Source organism: Tigriopus californicus, chromosome 2 (genome assembly GCF_007210705.1).
Source record: "Tigriopus californicus strain San Diego chromosome 2, Tcal_SD_v2.1, whole genome shotgun sequence".
Classification (NCBI taxonomy): domain Eukaryota; kingdom Metazoa; phylum Arthropoda; class Copepoda; order Harpacticoida; family Harpacticidae; genus Tigriopus; species Tigriopus californicus.
In genome coordinates, this window is record NC_081441.1 from 2,629,661 (window position 1) to 2,649,265 (window position 19,605).

Consider the following 19,605-nt stretch of genomic DNA (forward strand, 5'->3'; position numbering starts at 1 on the left):
TTGTTAGGCAAACTTTGTGACAAAATGTTTCTCGTGTAGACCATCGAGTTCGGTAGTAGGGGAGAGGAAAGCTCTCTGAAACCTAGCTAGAAGACGTTTCAGTTTTGCGTTACCCCCTAATTGAGTACTTGAATAAGATGATTGAATTCATTGAGCACTCTCTCAGCGGGAATGCATCAGATCAGGAGGTAACGCAAAGCCCTGCAAAACCTTTTGTTATAAGTTTACCTGATTAGAAATCGAAATCAAAATATTTGTCAAACTATTTTGATCGGGTAATTTCACTTGTAGGCGCCTCACAGAAGACTTGTTTGTCAAATACCAAACATTTCCGAAATTATTTGGCAAACTTATTGACAAAATGTTTCTTTTGTAGACTCACCATAACCTGTGAAAGCACTAAATTAACATTACCAACAACCACAGAGGATAATATGTTACTTTGACAATTGGCTGGATCCAAGCCTGCTCTGAAAATCAACTCCGCACTGAATGAGTTTTATTAGTCCAATCGTAAATGTAAAAGAATATATCAAATACGAACCGTTGCAATACCAATATTCTTTCATATATGGAACTTGGTGCAAGCCATGTCGTCAAGGCTGTGTCACAAAATGAATCAATTAGATTGAGGTGTGTTACGAAACCGTTAGAAAGCAAAAATACTGAACATCATATTGAATCATTAAAAAGATCGTCCGTCTACCTCGTCATATCCAGGGGTTGTTTAAGATTTGATGTGTTACCAAACTTGAATCCCATAAGTGTAGTTGGATATTGATGGACAGCCTGACCTTTGAAAACTCACGTAAGCTCCATCAATTCTCCTTTAACCCTTTGATGAATTGGACTTTGTTTTGTAGTGGGGCTTCCTATGTGCCAATTCACCATTGTGGCAAGTTCTTTTTTGGATCAGTGAATCGTTCTGTTTACCCGATTTAAAACAAGAAGACAAAATTGACACTGGTGGCATGATTTTATTATTTTTATTTTTATTTATCAAATGGAATTATGTCCTTGACTTGTATCAGCTTTGGGCGGTTGTTAAACAAAACATGAATACTTTGAGCCGAGCTGGTGTGTGACTCCATTTTGCCCAATGGAGGAAAATCTGTCCATTGACCAATTGTATCCTTTTGATTGATTACTTTATCTGGTTCCACGTGTTTCTCGGAGCCCTTCCACATTCGTCGGGTGCAGTTTCCGACCACAAAGAAATAATATAAGAATTCAACCCCACTAATAAAGCTGAAACCCACGAACAGTCCCAAGAGTCCTCCAATGTTCCCAACAAAGCTGATCTCTGTGATTTTTTCTTCTGTGAGAAATCTTTGGACATACGGATCTCGGATGAAGATATTTACTCTGGCCATATTTCGCTTAGCGTAATACGCCACACTGCGGCGAATTTTCCCTAGATTGGCTTTACTTATATTCGTGGCCTTATTATTTTGGAGACTCTCACAACCCAAGGATCCACTGGACTCTATGATGGAACATAACTCCTCGTCCCATTCTTCTAAGCTCTCAATCCGATCTCCAGTACATGATTTTCGGAGCTTCCTCAAAACAAGACAAAAATCTGGACACTGAAACAAAAATGAAAATCATGCCGACGTTCACAGATAATACATGTGTAGAGGACCAAATAATTCGAATGGGTATCTTACCAAATAAAATGATTCGGCATTTGGATACCCAGCCGATGTGACCATCAAACTGTGCTTCTGGTCTTCACAAGCTGCTAAACAAGGCTTGTTGACTCCTTCATCATCAATGGTTCTTTCTGTTCCCATGAGATCAATCAGATCATTCATACATTTCTTGTTGGCCGCTTCACAAGATGGATACTGGGGCTGAATATGTTCATACCGGAATTGTGCTGAGGTACAACCGCACTCTCGCTCAACCTTTTGCAGTGTAGCCTCGTAAAGACAATTGGACATTTCATATCTAGACACAGAATGAAATACAAAGATTCTCATGGGGTCAAATCAGACGACATTTGGCTGTGGGTGGTTTCAGAATTAACGAAAGGATGTTGAGTGACCATTACCTGTAACCAAGAGTTGAAGGAAAATGTCGGAGGTTGATTTCATCTTTGAAGTAACATTGACGTTTCTCCGGGGTAAACCTTCTTTTACAAGGATTCGTTGTTTCAATCAAAGAGGGCGTAACGGCAATCTGAACGGATTGGCCGGTTTCGATTTGAACCCCCGAGTGTTTCATTATGGGAATGTCCAGTTGATGAAGAATAGCAATAGAAAATCCCTCTGTTCCAGCTGCACTCGAGGCATAGTCATAGGACTCGGCATCCAATAAAATTTGAAATCCATTGTTAGCCCCATTGCGAACAGATTTTTTAACAGTCCTGGAACAATGCAAAGAAAACTCACGCAACCTAATCAAAATTTTAAATAAACCTGAAACTCACTCTAATGAATGCATATCGCTTGGTCGTTCCCAAAATGGAGTAAACCATACGCAGGTTTCGGAAATGTCTGTAGTAAATCGAGATTCATAAAAAGCACCATAGCCGGCGAAATCAACCTGAGTGATCATTTCCTCATCCCTGAATTGAGCGGCCGCTTCAACAACACTGGATCGTTTGATTTCCGCAATGGTGTCTTCATTGATATCAACTAAATTGAGAATATGCCATTTGGCTATGGGAATATTGCCCAAACTGGCATTCGGTTTGAGAGCCTGACTGAGAACTTCTTGAAAAAGGTCATCATAAACCCTGGATTGAAGAATAGAGTCAATGATTTTCCCTTCTTCTTCGGACAAGGCTTGATTTGTAGTGTTAGTCCGACCATCAATGAAGACTTGATCGATGATTCGGAGAAGGTCATGGTAAGGAATTTGAGACAATTTGGGGTCTCTTAACAATGAAAAGATGAAAGATTTCCGCAATTTATTCATGTTGCAAATGACGATGGATGGAAAGTAGACTTCGGATAACGGTGTTGTTGGAGATTCCAGGTTGAATGAGACGGAGGAGCGAACAAATTCGTCAATGTTCATATATAACAGAATACTAACACATATCAAGGAGACAATGATTACAATAACCCATCCAATTGTGTGACTGAGAGGCTTATTTTCCCTGGAAAGCGTTTTATTGTTGGGATTAGATAGAAATTTCAATGATTTGCGAGGGTACCTGAATAAGTAGCCGTAACCGTGAAGGCTGGTGAGTCGACAAAACTCAAGCCATTTTTGTTTCCTTGAACTTGAATACTCTTCGAACTTGCTCCGGATTTTGGACATCGCAAACAGGTCAACTTTTACCTGGAATGACAATCCATAAATGCTCGAGGCAAGTTGTAATGCAAAATCCGATATGCACATTATGTTTCTTCAAGGGCCCTTGACAAGAACTTGGTTGCATTAACAACTCGACTCTCATATTGGGGCTCGAGTTTTTAAGCGATTTCTTCATTGACTAGAAATCAAAAAAGTTTGATAATGGTCTATCTCCTACTTAAAGTTTTAATGTTCTCTTTGCAGACACTGAACTCCTCTAGGGAAACTTTTTATTTTGCGAAATCTGTATTCATATCAAATCTTTGTATTTTTCAAATATTTGCGCCTTCAAATTGATTTTACGGTATAGTTTGAATTATTTGGGGGGACATTGTCAAGTTATGGTTTCAATGGAAAGGCAATTAAGCACACAAAGTTTCCATTAAGTGTCCTCTGGTATACACTATCTTCCTTGCCTTCCAACATCTGGTCACTTTTGTCGGCGAAGTAAGTATGGATGAAATCAAACGAGCCACACAGGCTTTTTGTTTCATTTTGTAGACAATCTATCAGCTTTTTTCGTCTAACATATATTCTTTACAAATGGTCTTTTTCAAAGGATTGGACATTTGGTGTGCAAAAGCACTTATAACCCAGCCCATTTATGAAAAGCCCGAGGGCGACGAGACCAATTCATTATTCATCTTGCAAACAACCAATGGCATTGGTCACATTGTTAGTTCTTTCAGAGCTGGTTGACACAAGCCATCCAGTTAGTTGTACCTTCGGCACTTTTCGAAATCATAATATTTTGATTTCTGAAAGATTAACTTGTAAGAATAATTGGGTATACGAAGCCAAGATGTTTTACACACATTTAGAAAGACTGGAATAGCTAAGGCCCACGTTGGAAGTTATGGCAAATTCGTGGTGGGTTTCTGCTTTTAATGCGGTAAATAAAGAATACATACCGCACTTTAGTGCATGTCAAACCTCTAAGAAATGCTAGAACCATGCCCGACGACGGTTAATTTTATACTATTAACAGAGAACATAAGTGGACTTCGAAAACACATGAATAATGCGATGGACGGCGTTGGCGGCAAGGCATGGAATGTGAATCATGGATTTTGATTAAAAATTAAAGAAGAAGGATGCATGCAATATGTTCTAACGGAAAGTCCAGATATGTTGAACGTTTTTGCAAGTTTGTGGTCACCCGAAAATAAAGTGTCTTTGCAAACATCAGTCTTAACTGAACTACCTTCGAATAAACAACTCACGCAAGCAATCCTAGAATATATCTTGTTATTTCTAAGTGTTTGAGTATTAACTAGAGAGTAGCTACTGGTAGTCAAAGTTGGCCAATCATGAAAATGTCAGGGTTCAGGTTGGCAGAACGCAAAGCCAATTTTGTCAAAAATAACGGAATTTGATGGTCGGTGGTCCAAGTAAAATTCATTCACATCACTAACAAAAAATATTTTATCTTTTCAAATATGTTTTTCCTGAATGGCTTGATTATCAGGCCTTTTGTAAAACGCTTCAAGATTACGTCTCTTCAGCTTGGCAGAAGTGCTTCACGCTTTCCAGATTATGTTTTTTCTAGTACATGGCCAAATGGCAAATATGCCATTGCTTACTTGTTAACTAAAAGTACAAAATTGCTGAATTACTTTAGTTCCAATGTTTTCCTATGCGTTTTATATAGCAAAATCAAAATCACCGTGACGAAAGTTGCGTTAGTTTAAAGCGCTTATGAAAGGATTGTTTGCCTATGTAGTGCAGTTCACCTCTAAATGTTTAGGCTACCTGACACATTTTAGTATGCTCTTGCCAAAAATTGGTGCCGACTCCTTTGTGTTTGCCATGTTTATTCGTTACAGGGCAGATGGCGGCAGCTCTCTCGCTTGATCTCCCATCTAATACAGGGCACTAATCTGATGACGGGTGTCCCAATGAAAATATTTTCTCACATCCATCCATGGCTTTTATCTCAACCTCGGGAATGCCGGGAAGTTGATCATTCAAGTTAATAAAGCGGCAACTAATGTTTTTATCAATATGCCACAAACAGGCTCGGACTCGGTTTACCAGGGATCGAACAATGGGTAACAAAAGGAAAAAGATGCTTGACTAATATGCTGCGGCTGCTTGACTCAGATTTTTTTTTCTTTTATTAGTTTAAGCTATGAGGACAAACATGATACGATCTTTTTTTTCTTTTTTTAGCGTCCTATGTGTAATGGGGAAAACAGTCTTGGATTTCCATAATGTGTTTTATTCTTGTGAAAATTAATGTTTTTTTTTATGTTGCGGACTTCCTTACCGCTACTGGGATTGGAATCCCAGCAGTTCAAGACGAGAAGATTATTTATCATACTTGACTTTTATTTATATACATTATTTGATCGACCAACGAATTGGAGTTGGTTGATCTGGCTAATCCTTGAATATAAGGTTGATCCGGAATTTTAGTCAAAAACTTGTCCAAGTCTGACTTAAATCTTGCTACTGGATCAACCCCTACATAAGCCCTACGAATATTTGAGGGCAGCAAATTGAACAATGAAGGAGCCCGAGAAAGAAGAGAGTTGGACTTCATTGTTTTAACAAGCCTGGATTCTCGAGGCCTTGAAGGTGCTCTCAAAACGCACATTAAGCCTCTACGGTCACTACAAATGACCCTAAATCCTGGGTTGGGACAGAGCTCATGAATGCTTTTGAAAACGTACAATGTCAGATACCTTTCGTACCTTCTCTGAGTACTGTACAATCCCAACCTTTCTAACCTCTCCCAATACGAGAGCTCTCTCATATCTTCAATGTTCCAAGTAAAACATCTTTAAACATGGTTTAAGATTTAAATTTGTTTACCTGACTGGTCGCTATTAATGTTTCGCCTCAGAAGTAGCTGGTTTGTTATGATAAGAAGGTGGCAACAAAGGCCCCCGAATTTACAAGATTTCCAGGTTTGAAAATATATTTGAAGTCAAACGAGTTCCACACGGCCAAGGACCAATTTTGGTCCCATTTAAGTGCATACAACACATGAAAGAACTTCATTTTTTAACGTAGACTCCGGCTGATGCAAGAATTCATGGCTTGGTCCGTCCGAACGGCACAATGTTTGGTGGTTCCAGAAATTATCCTGTCCGCACGATGGTGTTTCAAACACGACTGGCGACAGTTTGCTTCAGCTGCTTCCGATAATGGTGAAATAAATTAGTAATTAGTCTTGTACATGAATGACGATACGCTGTCTCTCAAACCGGATTTTTATCGATTAGAAATGAAGGCTTCGGTCATTAGCAAATTGACTCTAGAACCACTAGTTTATTGACATCATCCTTGGCACATTGGGTATCGAAAACTTGAAAGCACGTGGTTAATTTAGTGGCCTATTGTAGGCGACTTAGCTTATTTGCGTAGTCGTTTTTGCATGACAATCCAACTCAATTACACTACGAAATCAAGTTCAATAAAGTGTCTACGACCATTGAAATGCATTCATTCAAATAGCTTTTTATTTTACCTTTTTTTCGTCGCTACGATTTGAAAACATCAATGTTCCAAACTTCAAACTCAGTCGTACTGCATAGTGTTCAAAAAGGCCTATCAAGTTTCCAGAGAAATTCCCAAACACAAATTGGCATTTTTCTACCTCAAAAAGTCATAGGGAACAACTTTAATTTTTTTGCTTTATGGAATTTCTAGTTCACATAATGGGGCAATTATTTGTGATGTTAGAAAAATCGTTCATTGATGTTTGTCCAATTTTGGGACAACGCGTTCTTTCAGGGCTGTCCAAAATAAACAAATCCGTTTCTTACTTTTTCCGATCTTTGTCAATCCTTTGCTATGTTTTTATTGTTTTTACTTTTGCAGTTTTCGCCTTTTAGGCTCAAAAAGTCCAGTTCTTAAATTCATTATCCTATTTTCCTTGAAGAAAAAAATGATTTTTGCTCCTTTTCTTTTCAAAGGACTTTTCAAAGGTCACTAAATGGCTTGACTTTCTCACTCTTTGCAATTTATTCACTCAACCACCCAAAAATGCGTCTCTTCAGCTTTCAAACACATTTTTTTGCAAGTGCTCTGCCTTTTTCCAGAGCATTTTTAAATGTTCATGCATTACTTGTGCACCAATGTTTTGCTATATTTATTAACAAAATCATGTAGAATGTGACCATGGGAAGCTTTATTTATTCAAAGCACATGTTCTGGCTTTTTTCGGTAACCTAGCGCACTTCAACCTTTTTAACTTTGGCTACCTATCACACTTTAGGTAAGAACTAAGACATAACATAATCATTCAGCAAAGTACAGTGACTATATACATTGTTTTCCCTTTGTGCCCTTTTTCGGAGTGTTTTTGCATTTTTCCTATCCCCTCCTTTTTTCTCTTCCATCAATTTGCTTTTGCTTCTGTTACAAAGAGTAAATGGATCAATGCACCATGAACTGATTGGGAGATGTGCTCCCACAAAGGACAAAGATGAAGTCTGCCATCACTAGGGACAGTCATCACTAGTCAGCAGGTCTTCTCACTAAAACAAACCGTTTGGTTTATGGGAAGACCTAGGGATCTCACCTTAATTTTACCATTCTTTTTATTTTGATTAGTCCCGCTTTATCCCTGTGAGTCCCTGAATAAACACCAACAAAAAAAATATTTCACATTTCTACGTTCTACTTACTGCCTCGTTTGCTTAACTTTTTTGCTGTAAAGATTCACGACTTGGTAAAAACAAGGTGTTGTGACTAAAATCAATCCACCCCTTCACGATATTAACAATATTGCCATGGCAAAGTTCGTACTGGAACAAGTGCTTGGTGAATGTTTAATATTTTTACTTAAATGTTTTTTCAAACTTTATTTTTCGACTCTAGCTGAAAAGACAAAGTGCAGTTTAGGCATCAACCTCTTCATTTTTTTCAGCAGTATCTATTCATGTTCAACCTGATATTTTTGAAGATGGACTTGTATGGAGAGACTAAAACTCATATATGAATTAATTCTAGACACATCGAAAAGAACAATTAAACATATGGATGCAAGAGGGTCACAAAGCGGTGAGACAAGGTTAGATAAACTAAGACTTAAGTCCATGCATCGATTTTGCTCTCATGAATCTTGATGCCCTTGGATTCGATGTTCGTTTTTCTCTTTCTCCTTTTACTTTTGCACACTCGTGATGTGCAATTTCCGACGACGAGATAGTAATACAAAAACTCCACCACGCTAATAAAACTAAAACCCACGAACAATCCCATAAGTCCCCCGATGTTTCCAACGAAACTGATCTCTGTGATTTTTTCTTCGGTGAGGAACTTTTTGACGTAAGAATCTCCAATGAAGATATTAACTCGAGCCATGTTCCTCTGAGCGTATTTAGCTACACTGCGATGAATCTTCTTCAGATTGGCATTTGTAATGTTTTCCGCCTCATTGTTTTGCAGACTTGCACAATCCCAGGATCCACTTGACTGGATGGTGGGACACAGATCAATGTCCCAATCATTCAGACTCTCAATTCGATCTCCAGCACAAGAATTTCGAATTTTATTCAAAACTAAGCAAAACTCGGGACTCTGAAATGGAACAATCAATGGATTGAAATATATTTTTCATAAACCCAATCCGTTGCTTTTCTGGTGCAATATGGCTGTGAATGCGTCTGAACTTTAAATTCATAATAAGGAAATCAGAAAAAAATATCCGTGCCATAAGCACGAACTAACACATATTCTTATATGCTTAAAAGCCAAAATGATTTTACTTTCAAAAAGGCAGAAAAACAATTTAGTTCAGCAATATTTTCAAAAATATCGTTCATTTATTACTTTTTACGTAAATCTCAACAAGCCAGTAGCACTATTTTACTTTACTCTGTACTCAATAAAGCAATTAATTGCATGTTCCAAAATGAAATTTCTCCGTTAGGTCTTACCAAATGAAATGACTCCGCATTTGCATATCCAGCAGATGTGACCATAAAGCTGTGTTTCTGATCTTGGCAAGCCGCCAAGCAAAGTTTGGCCACTCCCTGATCATCGATGTATCGCTCTGTTCCCATAAGATCAATGTGTTTATTCATGCATTTCTTTTGTGCGCCTTCACAAATTGGATAAGTTTGATCGTTGTATCTGTATTTTGCCGAGATACAGCCACAGTCTTGTTCGACTTTTTGCAGTGTGGCCTCGAACAGGCAATTAGACATTTCATACCTAAAAGGCGAATTATTTCCAATGATAGATAGAACGCACAATCAGAGGTTGCCCTATAAGAGAAGATTTTAATTTGATATGTAAGTCAGTAATTAACGACGTCAATTTTTCGTTCACGGTTTCCTTATGTTTTTGGGGTCCAACCGGGACTAATTAATCTCATCTGCATGTTACGTCCGTTAAAGCGTTAATTTTAGGCCCCTTCATCCGTAGATTGTTGATCGTTATTCGTAAAATAATTTTTGAATTGTTAGTTTCTTCAGTGCATAATAAAAGCACGTTTGCTTAGGTTCATCCAATAAGGGTTTTCAATTGATGATAGATGAGGGGATATTCGGTACATGAGATTAGCTTTGCCATTGCAACATTTCATTTGTCATTCAACGGTCTTTCATTCTAAAAGTGAGCGTTACGGCTAGTAAACTGCCTCAATGCATTCCATTATTGCTTTACCGATAACCAATCGAAGGAGGAAAATGTCGTAGATGTATTTCATCGTCAAAATAACATTGCCGTTTCTCCGGGGTGAATCGTCTTTTGCAAGGCAGTGTGGTGTTGATTATAGAGGGCGTGACGGAAATTAGAACCGATTGACCAGTTTCGATCTGAATCCCTGAGTTTTTCATAATGGGGATGTCCAAATGGTGGAGGATCGCTATGAAAAACCCTTCTGATCCAGTCAGACTGGATCCATAATCATAAGATTCCGCATCCAATAATATTCGAAATCCGTTGTTGGCCCCGTTGAGCACGTTTTTTCTAACTGTTCTGCAAAGATTGCAATTGCAAATCACGCAACCTTGCCGAGTCACTTTCTAAGCCTCTGAAGAACTTACGACAAAAGAAGGGGGTCATCTGGCTTCTCCCAAAATGGAGTGAGCCATGCACAAGTTTCAGAGATATCCGTATGTAACGCAGGAGCATAAAAAGCTCCATATCCCCCAAAATCCAGTTGCGTTATCATGTCACGATCTCTAAATTGCGCAGCCAGTTCAACCATGCTGGAACGTTTGAAGACATTTCTTGTCTCGTTGTTGATTGAAGCCGTTGAGAGAAAGTGCCATCTGGAAACAGGAATGTCGCCCAAAACGGCATCTGTCCTCAAAATTTGAGAGACAGATTCGTCAAAGAGATCGTTATAAACCTGAGAGCTTAATATGGCATCAATGATCAAAGTATCGTTCGCATCTTCATTGGGAGAGCCCTGATCAGTGCTTGGGTCGAGTCCTTCAATGAAAACTTGATCCACGATTCGGAGAAGATCATGGTACTCTACGTTGGACAAAGCAGGATCTCGGATCAACGAATAGATGAATGATTTCCTCAACTTATTCATGTTGCAAATCACCATGGATGGAAAGAAGACCTCGGATAAAGGAGCTGTAGCACTTTCAAGGTTGAACGAAACTGATGAGCGAACAAACTCGTCAATATTCATGTACATGAGGACGCTAAGACAACTCATTGATGCAATGATCACACAAACCCATCCAATCGTATGACTCATGGGTTTATTCTCTCTGCAAAATGTGACTCATTTGGATTTATTTGAATATTATAGACCAATGTTACGTACCTGAATAAATAACCATAGCCATGAAGGCTGGTCAATTCGAAAAACTCTAACCACTTTGAATTCTTAGGAGATTTACTTTGTTCCAACTTGTTCATGTTTGGGATATAATTGTTAGTTTCCTGCATGCCATAAAGCCTGAGCAGAACAATCGTACAGGGCAGGGATAATTCACGTTCGCAGTGGAAATACCTTAGAGGATTAGGCACATGTGGTGGTCGATTAAACCATAGCTAAAGTAAAAATGCGTTTTCATTGGAGGCCATTTATCGTCCAGTGTCTTGCTCTACTTATGAACCGCTCTAAAATGGAGCAGGATGCTTGGGTCGAGGATTGGCAGTTCGGAATCGAGTCAATGAATTGCCTTCTTCTTCACATGAGACTGGTTTCAAGACGCATCAAATACAAGGAGCAGAACCAAAACCTTGGCGAATTGAGATTTTGTCACAAAATGACTCATTAATTAGGAGGGGAATTTGATACATTGTCCAGAACTTTTTCACACAATATGACCTTCACCATCAGCAATGACAGGTTTTACGGAGCGGCGGACCCTTTGAAGCTTTCATATCAGCTATTGTATAGATATAAAGCTGTCAAAAGAGAATTCATTTGCCGTAAGAAATCCGCAAAATACTGTCTGTGGGTGAACTGATCGTTCATTTTCTTTGTAATCCAAGTTTCCCATCGTTAAAAAGGGCAACATATTTTGAGCCATTTTCTTGCCTTTCCATTTGAATTTAGTTGCAAAACCATTTACTCGAGTGTAAATGCAGACCCCTGTCTTCAATGCAGGGCGTCTTCCATGCGTTGTTGGCATATGAAATGAACGTACCATGGTTGGTTAATAGGAATTGCTTTAAGTAAATGCAATGCACGTCACAGCCAGAATAGGAGTTGCTTAATAATTAACTAAGGTTCAAGGCGCCAGTTTTTTTCTCTCTAAATATATAGCTCGCTAATGTAGGCATTTCATTTCATCATTTTCTTTTTAATCAGCTCTAGACACTTTTATTAAAACAAATTTGCAATACTTTTTGGATAACTTGCAGTTTCTGTCACGATATCCTCCGTGGCAAAACGATTCCATTTTCGACACCTTTTTTGTATTGGGACGTTGAAGCAGGAAAGGAACATGACGTCATCTTCAAATTTTGAGAGCTCACTCGTACTTTTGAGGCTTAATAGTAGTCAATTAAAGGATTAAATTAGAGTGTTAATTCGTCTATCCATTAAAGGAATGGTTTATGTAGCATTGCATTTTCTGTCACAGTTTTACTCATTAACATGCATAAAAACTACTTTTTACCAGAAAAATGCTGTTATTCGACATGTTTTTCATTTTTAGAATTTTTCATTTTTACAAAAGACTTTCGAACCCTTAGAAAAGTTTTTTGTCTAATATTGAGAGTTATATCTTGCTTTTCTAGCACCTCTTCTGTATTGAAAAGTGCCCCAATGACCTCCCCAAATTTGTGCTGATATTATCATGCAGCTACTACTTCAATGTCTCAAAACAACGACACAATGACGTCAAAAGGTTACATTTTCTTCTCCGTAACATTACCCAAGAACGAGCAGTAGTAATGAGTTATTCGAAATCGATTATGTCAGGGGTGGTTCGTTCTCATTTGGTTCGTATTCCAACGGGGAAACACCAAGGAAGGTACACGGAAATTAAGACACATTGCCATTGTATAATCTGCTTACTTTGGCCCAGGGAATCTTGGCACCCTTTTCAAAGCAAATCGACAAAAAAGTCTCCCTCATGACGATTATAGAAATTCGCTGAAAAAAAACCTTTCTTGTAAAGTGGTTCATTTTTATATTACTATTTCGGAACTATGATAGTCCCGCCTCAATTTCCTAAGCCAAATTTGGACTCCAAAATTTGTTCACACCATTTATTCAAATGCAAAATTGTGTTAAATCTATTTTGTGATAATGGCCAAGAATCTGATTTAGCCCCAAAGTATTTTATTCTTATAGAAAATTTGTCTTTCCAAGACGTCAACATTGGTATCAATGCACTTCTGCACTGTGGACCAGGATCTGAAGTGAACGGCCTTCAGCGTTCACAGTGAACATATTGCTCCATTCATCCTTAGCGGGGTTCTTTTTCAAACCAACCCTGGCTAGCGTTTAATGGTTTTCCGTTCTCTTTTGAAATACCCAACGCTGCACTCTAATGTTGAATAGATCATTTTGCTTGGGAAAAAATGCAAAGGCAAGAGTACAATTTTATATACAATTACGGACAAGTCCTGAATAATTCATTAGAAATCAGTCGTTTTTCATAATAGGTGAGTTTTCGAAGTAATTTTGTCCCACAATATCAAGACTAGGAAAATATACGTCTTAAGTACAGTATTTGAACAATGTACACAGAGTGTACGTTCATTTACTTATACCTCTGAAGTGTAGCCTAAAACTATAGGAATGACAGGCAAGCAGCTACGGTGTAATAGTATGGCGTCTTTGTTCCATTGTTCTACTCTTGGTTCAATCACTTACTAGTCGCGTTCAAGTTTAAATTATAATACGAGTTTCAGCATTAACACCTAAAGCGGGGTTAATCTTCGGTCACTCCCGAGGGCAAAATAGTAATTGATGCAGGTTGTGATGACTCAATTGGCACAGTATTCAAAAAGCCCTATCAATTTTCCAGGGAAATTCCCAAACATTGCTTGGCATTTTTCTACCTCAAAAAGTAATAGGGCACAAGTTTGATTTTATTGCTCTATGGAATTCTGGCCCACGTAAAAAACTTACATACCTTAAAACATTATGAGAACTAAAATTTTCAAAAACCTATTCCATGTAAATTAGGAGCACACTTAGTTAGCTATTGAATATAATTTATGATATCATCTATTTCATCGCTACTTTGTTATATCGGATTTCGTGGTCCAAATTTCATCGTTTTTAGCCCCAAAATTCCCCGGTTATATGTTAATATAATTTCCCAAATAATTAAAATCGATTTTCATTATCACAAAAATGAACAATTATTTTTCTCTTTCTAGCATAATTTCAAACTAACTTAAAACCTTATATAAACAAAATAAAATCTTCAAAAGAGCAGATTTTTGAAAATTTATTAAAAAGTGACAAAGACGTTTAGTTGAGCGATCACTGAAAATTTCACCAATATCAATGAAGTCTGAAAGAAGCTATTTTTTATCAGTTTCAACAAAGTCTTCAAGAAACGACAAAATCTATAACATTGTCTGTTGTATGCATTGTCTTCAGAATTCAAATGAATGCGTAACTTTGTGTACGCATGATGATTGTAAAACACATTTTTAAAGATTTCACTTTAGTGTTTTAAGTGACATTTTATAGCATTTTTAGGTCTTGTGTGACTATGCAAGAAAACGAAAATTCCACCGATATCTCCAGTAAGGGTGATTTTCATGATTTTTTCCTCCGTGACAAATCGTAGGACGTTCGGATCTTGGATGAAGGCTCTTTGGCCATGTTTCTCTTGGTGTTTTTTGTCACTTTCGCATATCGGTACTTACTGGGAATGGATGGAGTCCCCAACAGTTGAACAAGAAAAGCTTTAAATTCAATTTAACTTTAGATTTCTACGAATTAGAATCACCAACGACTCTGACTAGCCCTTGAGTTAAGTTCAATCAGGATAATCAGGAATTTTGTTCAAAACATCTACTTAAAAAAAAATTTTTACCAAAGCCTACGTATTCCTTACGAATATTTAGACTAAAGCTATTTAGCCTAAGAATCTTAACTTCAAAGCAAGCTATTATGTTAAAAACTAGCTTATTTTTCCGGACCCTTTTTTGAAAACTATGTAATTGAATTTATGGTTGACAACTCATTTTAATTTCAGGTATTTCATGCAAGTGTTTGACATAAGTGTGCCAATATATTGCACCAGATGAAGTTTTTGAAAAAGTCAGAAAGATATGTTTAAAATTTAGATTAGATTTAGAGTTACGTTGTTCTCTGTCTAGGTATAGCCAGAGCAAAGGTAGGTTTTTAGCTCTTGATGACCTACTTTTAAGTTCCAGTTAGGGTTAACTTTTCCATTCAAGACGAAACTGAAGGCAACACAGTCTGATCGATCGGTTTCTAGATAATCTTGTTCATTCGTCTCTGTCCCAAAATATCATTGTACTTTGAAAGGCTGTTCATTGGAGGTATGTTTCTCTAAGACCAGCCATTAAATGATTTCCATGAAGCATTACTTGTGCTATGAGAGCGTCTGAGTTCTCGAGAAATTGATTGCCTAATTGCTTAGCTCTGTGAAATGCAACAACAAAATTGACTTGAAAATAAATGGCTTCGGTTTTAAACCGCCAAGGGAATAAATATGACTTTGTCAAGTAGAACAGATTTGGCCCTCAAAACTCTTTTTGGGAAAGCTTGGCAGTCAAAGTTTAGGCGTCCTTCAAAAACGTATTATGGAGTGGATGGTAAGGGCAAAACCGCGCTCTCACACTAGTCATGTTTTTAAGAATTGGATGTTATGAAAAGTATAGGATGAATCAAAAGCAAATCATTTCAAATTCAGGAGTAATTACTATTCTAGAGGAGAAAAAATAAGTCCCAAAATAGCTTTTTTTAATCTAAAATGTTATTTTTAAGCATGTTAAAGAGTAATACTGTGACATTTTATTGAAATACAATGCTAAATGAACCATAACTTTTATGGATAAATGAACTGGAACTCTTAATTAATCTCTTAACAAAAGACTATAAAGCCGCACACATTTGACCTTCGCAATATTCGAAGTGAGAGAAATCGGTCGATAGTTGCTGGGAAGCGACTTATCTCCCCCTTTAAAAATTGGATCTCCTATTTTATGAACATTTTATGACAAAGGACTTGGAGTTGCTTTGACCCGAAGCAAGCAGGACAACTGGGCGACAGCCCCGTTCACAGGCTATATTTTTAGAAATCCGCTACCGATCACACTGCTATTTTCGAAATTTCTAGCTTTACAAAATTCACATTGGCAGCAAAATAGTTCTCTGATTTTTTTGTATGTATTGAGAATTCATGAAGGAGGAGGGAAGGTGATCAGTTAAGTGATTAAGTAGATTCGGTCAGGAAGAAGATTTGATTGAGACTTGAAATTGCATTCATAGTATTTGCTATTACACGGTTTTCTTTGGGAAAAATCGCCCCACTTTGTTTTCGATGCGTTGGCGTTGCTCCAGGAGGAACGTGTCTTTGGCACTGGTTTCAAATTCATACTTGCCACACGCCCCGTAATCGTGCAGGACTAGAAACTCTTCTGACACTGTCACCAACTCAGATTTGAAATCCACTTTACTCTCCACCCCGACTTTATGCCTTGCATTAGGGTCAAATGAGGCCTGTTCGAGGGAGGTTAATGAATAAATATTCGAATCCGACGAAGCTTCCGGTGCCATTTCTGAACAGAAGTGTCGAACCGTGACCTTCAGATGACCTTTGAGATTAGTTTCCTTCAGTGTGGCCTGTATGGTCGCTCCATGATCCCTGGGGACCAGGATTTGAGTATTGTTCAACACCATCACAGTTTCAAACAACCTTTTTGTTCTCAACAGACAATCAGTTTGGATCAAGCTCTCAGTTTGAATGGCGGTGAGATGAGTTGGAGGATTCCAAGGTAGCAAGTAAATATTGGGTTGAAGATCGCGAGTCAGGGACAGAGCCCGGAAAAAGTTGCGAGTGAGTGAATAGTCGTAGACCAGGAAATTGTTGACGCCAAATAGAGTGTTGAGCAAAACGTGTTCCAATGCCTTATAGGTGGTGTCCTCGGGAGTTTGGGGAGGTAACAAGCATATGGCGACACTATCAGGTTGGGGAGACGTATTGGACGGTAGCGAGTCTGCAATATGGACGAACGACTCATCTAAAAGAAAATTAAATTTAGAAATTAAAAAAAATACGTTTATATGGCTCAAGGAGAAGGGGCAACAAACATTGATTGTCTTGAGTTCGGAAGGTCACGCCATAGGGAATTTTGGCCGAATATTTGCTTTCGCAGGAAAACTGATACGGAGTGATGCCATTGTTACTCCTCGTTATTCCACTGACTGGTGCAGCTGCGAAAACGCCGTCAATGGGCAGTGTAGAACCAGCATACCTAAAAATACCAACGAGACTCTGAAGAATAACCGATATGAATTGAGCAATGTTTTATTTACCACAGGCGACATCGGATTTGAGTCAAATCTTGAGAGCCTTTGACAATGGCAGCCGTGGTGACGATAGAACAATCATCCGGAAAATTGGAGGCCAAACTTCTTTCGCAAAAGGCACTGTACGTGTATATGTCATCACTAAGGCGTTGAAAGGCTGGCGGACGAGTGATCAAAGTGGAACAACCCCTGGAACATGACAAATGTCACCCTTTTTACTTTAGCACTAGTTTGAATTTTGGATCATTCCTTACCCTAGTCCAGCAGTTTTGCCGTTCCCAAAGAATTCCAACACCTCCAGAACATTATATAGCTTGTCATATTGAGTTTTGTAAAACAGAAAACAAACAAAACTGAATGCTGCCACCAGGAACAAAGCGAGCTTGTAATATTTCCTCATGACACCAGTTTTTGGATCCCTTTCGCCCGTTTTATTCAGTCTTTGCAAGGGCAACTCATTAGAAATAAGCGGAAGGGCGTCCATTCAGTTTCATTCTATCAATGAACTTCGATTTCTACTCTTGTTCTTCGTTATCTGCGTTTGTCAACAAAATCGGTATCAGCTGTGAGTTTTGGCGCAAAGTCTTCTAGGAAATATCACTCAACTGGAGATAGATTTTGAAGGAAAGAAGGCGTGTTTGAAAATAGTTTATTTTTAACAAACTACATCATCCAAATCTAAGGGTGGAGGTTAAGCTAAATTTCGCTCTTGGCCATGAGGAATCTCCCTTCCTTCTTGCTCTTGTTGATACAGCTGGATGGAGCGAGCCAAAGCGGTAATGTTCCCCGCCCCAAATCCCCGGGCGCCCTGCCTTTGAAGAACCTCAAGGAAAAAGGTGTCGCCTTGGAATAAAGGTTTGGTGAAGACTTGAATCAGAGCCTTCGTCTGACTGCTAGGGCCGTCGGGATCGGCTTCAGTGTCTATTAGTAGTCCCAATTTTTGGAACGTTTTGAGGTCGAATCCGGATTGGGTTATTTCGGACTTCTTGGAGGCCTGGGATAGAAGATATGACAATTCAGTTTCAAGAGAGATACAGCATGTCCGTGTGGTTAAAGATCCCTACCATGGTGTAATAAGTAGGCGGAGGACTTCGAAACTCGGCTCCTCTGTGGTTCATTGTGGCCACAGTTGACGCAATGGTGCTGGAAGTGAGTCCGATGTGTTGTAAGCCAGGACCACCGTGCTCATCCAGGAACTTTTGGACATGAGACTCTGGATATCCTGCTAAGGGCTCGGCAAGAACTAGCTTAAAGTTAAGGGTAGTATCGTCCACTGAATCTGACGATGTGGGGAATTTGGCACCAATCTCGTTACACATCCAAGATGAAATCCACTCTCCGACCTTCATCCTCATTCCCACCTCTTCCCCTAGAGACACGACTTAGGTCTTAAGATTGATCTGGACCAAAACAGTTTTCTTAGGCTTGCACTCACCAATCACGATTCCTTCGGGCTCAGACTCTTCGGGGTTGACCATGAACCTCTCCATGCCAAAGCATTTGGCGTACCAATCAAGAATGGCTTGACTCTGTCCAGTTTCGCAAACGTAAGTCAAGTGATCCATGCTTTCGGTTAGATGTTCAGAGTTCTCTTTGGAGGTAATTCTTTCGAAACCAGGTAAGAACGATCCAGAGAAGCTTTTGGGGTTGACTATGGAATGAATGACATTGCCAACGCATGATTTGATAGCCCCATGGGTCACGTAACCGTGTCCATTCGGGCATTGAATTAGGGAAGGGGTTTGAATGACCTTAGCCCCAGCCTCGACGGCATGATGAAACATCCCTTCCACATCCTCGACTTGAATGCAAACATTGAACAATGTCTCTGCTTTGTCACTTCTGATGAGTGGCATGCCATATATTTGCGGTTGATCCTCTTCTTTGGTGTTACGGAATTGAGTCAGGAGAAACCATGTTGCACCACTCCTCAGAGCCACTTGAAATGGCACACCGTTCACCTTTCTTTGGGCCTCCGCAGTGAAACCATAGCTCTCGGTCAGTTTATCTTTGGTTGTGGTTAAATCGCTCACACACCACTCAACATGGTGAATATGTCCTGGCATGATCGTTGTGTGGGATTCCACCACTTTCTTAACTCGATGTCTTACATCAGCTTATGTATTGAACAAGGAGGTCACGTCCTCAAAACGTACTCTTCTCTGAGGCAACACAATGGAAAAGTGAGCAAAGTCGAATAATGCCTGACGCTCCAAGCATGCAACACCGAGCAGCTGTCATTTCTTGAAGAAAAGCTTCCACATTTTACGTTAGGACGTTACGAGGTTGACTGACTGATTGTGAGGAAAGTCTAGTCCATCATCAAGTTCCGTGATACCGCCAAAGATTTGACGTAATGACTAAAGCAGTTAACTCTGAGCCTAACAGCAAACCGG

The 19,605-nt window shown here is 39.0% G+C and overlaps 5 protein-coding genes across 5 annotated transcripts in view; 1 reads left to right on the forward strand and 4 right to left on the reverse strand.

Moving 5' to 3' along the window:
• Positions 1–827: 827 nt before the first annotated feature.
• Positions 828–6,425, reverse strand: LOC131876825 (uncharacterized). Its single transcript, XM_059222324.1, has 6 exons — positions 6,127–6,425; positions 3,167–3,294; positions 2,435–3,109; positions 2,057–2,371; positions 1,671–1,953; positions 828–1,589 (listed from the first exon to the last, which is right to left on the reverse strand). Exons 2-6 carry the CDS (start codon positions 3,271–3,273, stop codon positions 993–995), a joined length of 1,977 nt encoding a protein of 658 aa, XP_059078307.1. The 5' UTR covers positions 3,274–3,294; positions 6,127–6,425; the 3' UTR covers positions 828–992.
• A 1,739-nt stretch (positions 6,426–8,164) lies between these two features.
• On the reverse strand, positions 8,165–11,176 carry LOC131876828 (uncharacterized). The gene is made up of 5 exons (XM_059222329.1): positions 11,054–11,176; positions 10,314–10,997; positions 9,931–10,245; positions 9,201–9,477; positions 8,165–8,841 (listed from the first exon to the last, which is right to left on the reverse strand). The coding sequence occupies exons 1-5, from the start codon at positions 11,146–11,148 to the stop codon at positions 8,350–8,352; spliced, it is 1,863 nt and encodes a 620-aa protein (XP_059078312.1). The 5' UTR covers positions 11,149–11,176; the 3' UTR covers positions 8,165–8,349.
• A 3,696-nt stretch (positions 11,177–14,872) lies between these two features.
• The window catches only part of LOC131876831 (uncharacterized), a 38,324-nt gene continuing 33,591 nt past the window's right edge, over positions 14,873–19,605 (forward strand). The window contains exon 1 of the mRNA XM_059222335.1: positions 14,873–14,882. The gene's annotated coding sequence lies outside the window, so the exon portion shown is untranslated. The remainder of the gene's footprint in view (positions 14,883–19,605) is intronic.
• LOC131876832 (uncharacterized) lies at positions 16,027–17,791 on the reverse strand. Its single transcript, XM_059222338.1, has 4 exons — positions 17,464–17,791; positions 17,216–17,398; positions 16,991–17,154; positions 16,027–16,920 (listed from the first exon to the last, which is right to left on the reverse strand). Exons 1-4 carry the CDS (start codon positions 17,691–17,693, stop codon positions 16,178–16,180), a joined length of 1,320 nt encoding a protein of 439 aa, XP_059078321.1. The 5' UTR covers positions 17,694–17,791; the 3' UTR covers positions 16,027–16,177.
• Positions 17,843–19,485, reverse strand: LOC131876834 (4-hydroxyphenylpyruvate dioxygenase-like protein). The gene is made up of 3 exons (XM_059222340.1): positions 18,645–19,485; positions 18,274–18,578; positions 17,843–18,203 (listed from the first exon to the last, which is right to left on the reverse strand). The coding sequence occupies exons 1-3, from the start codon at positions 19,273–19,275 to the stop codon at positions 17,901–17,903; spliced, it is 1,239 nt and encodes a 412-aa protein (XP_059078323.1). The 5' UTR covers positions 19,276–19,485; the 3' UTR covers positions 17,843–17,900.

Bases quoted from the DNA above. Each gene is read 5' to 3' on its own strand.
- LOC131876825 (XM_059222324.1), bottom strand. From the start codon at position 3,273: ATGTCCAAAATCCGGAGCAAGTTCGAAGAGTATTCAAGTTCAAGGAAA. The intron at 2,372-2,434 runs GTGAGTTTCAGG...GCATTGTTCCAG, and splicing joins AGCGATATGCATTCATTAGA to GACTGTTAAAAAATCTGTTC. The intron at 1,590-1,670 runs GTAAGATACCCA...TTTTTGTTTCAG, and splicing joins ATGCCGAATCATTTTATTTG to TGTCCAGATTTTTGTCTTGT.
- LOC131876828 (XM_059222329.1), bottom strand. From the start codon at position 11,148: ATGAACAAGTTGGAACAAAGTAAATCTCCTAAGAATTCAAAGTGGTTA. The intron at 10,998-11,053 runs GTACGTAACATT...CACATTTTGCAG, and splicing joins GGCTATGGTTATTTATTCAG to AGAGAATAAACCCATGAGTC. The intron at 10,246-10,313 runs GTAAGTTCTTCA...CAATCTTTGCAG, and splicing joins GATGACCCCCTTCTTTTGTC to AACAGTTAGAAAAAACGTGC.
- LOC131876832 (XM_059222338.1), bottom strand. From the start codon at position 17,693: ATGGACGCCCTTCCGCTTATTTCTAATGAGTTGCCCTTGCAAAGACTG. The intron at 17,399-17,463 runs GTAAGGAATGAT...GTCATGTTCCAG, and splicing joins GGCAAAACTGCTGGACTAGG to GGGTTGTTCCACTTTGATCA. The intron at 17,155-17,215 runs GTAAATAAAACA...TGGTATTTTTAG, and splicing joins CAAATCCGATGTCGCCTGTG to GTATGCTGGTTCTACACTGC.
- LOC131876834 (XM_059222340.1), bottom strand. From the start codon at position 19,275: ATGCCAGGACATATTCACCATGTTGAGTGGTGTGTGAGCGATTTAACC. The intron at 18,579-18,644 runs GTGAGTGCAAGC...TCGTGTCTCTAG, and splicing joins GCCCGAAGGAATCGTGATTG to GGGAAGAGGTGGGAATGAGG. The intron at 18,204-18,273 runs GTAGGGATCTTT...CTTCTATCCCAG, and splicing joins CGCCTACTTATTACACCATG to GCCTCCAAGAAGTCCGAAAT.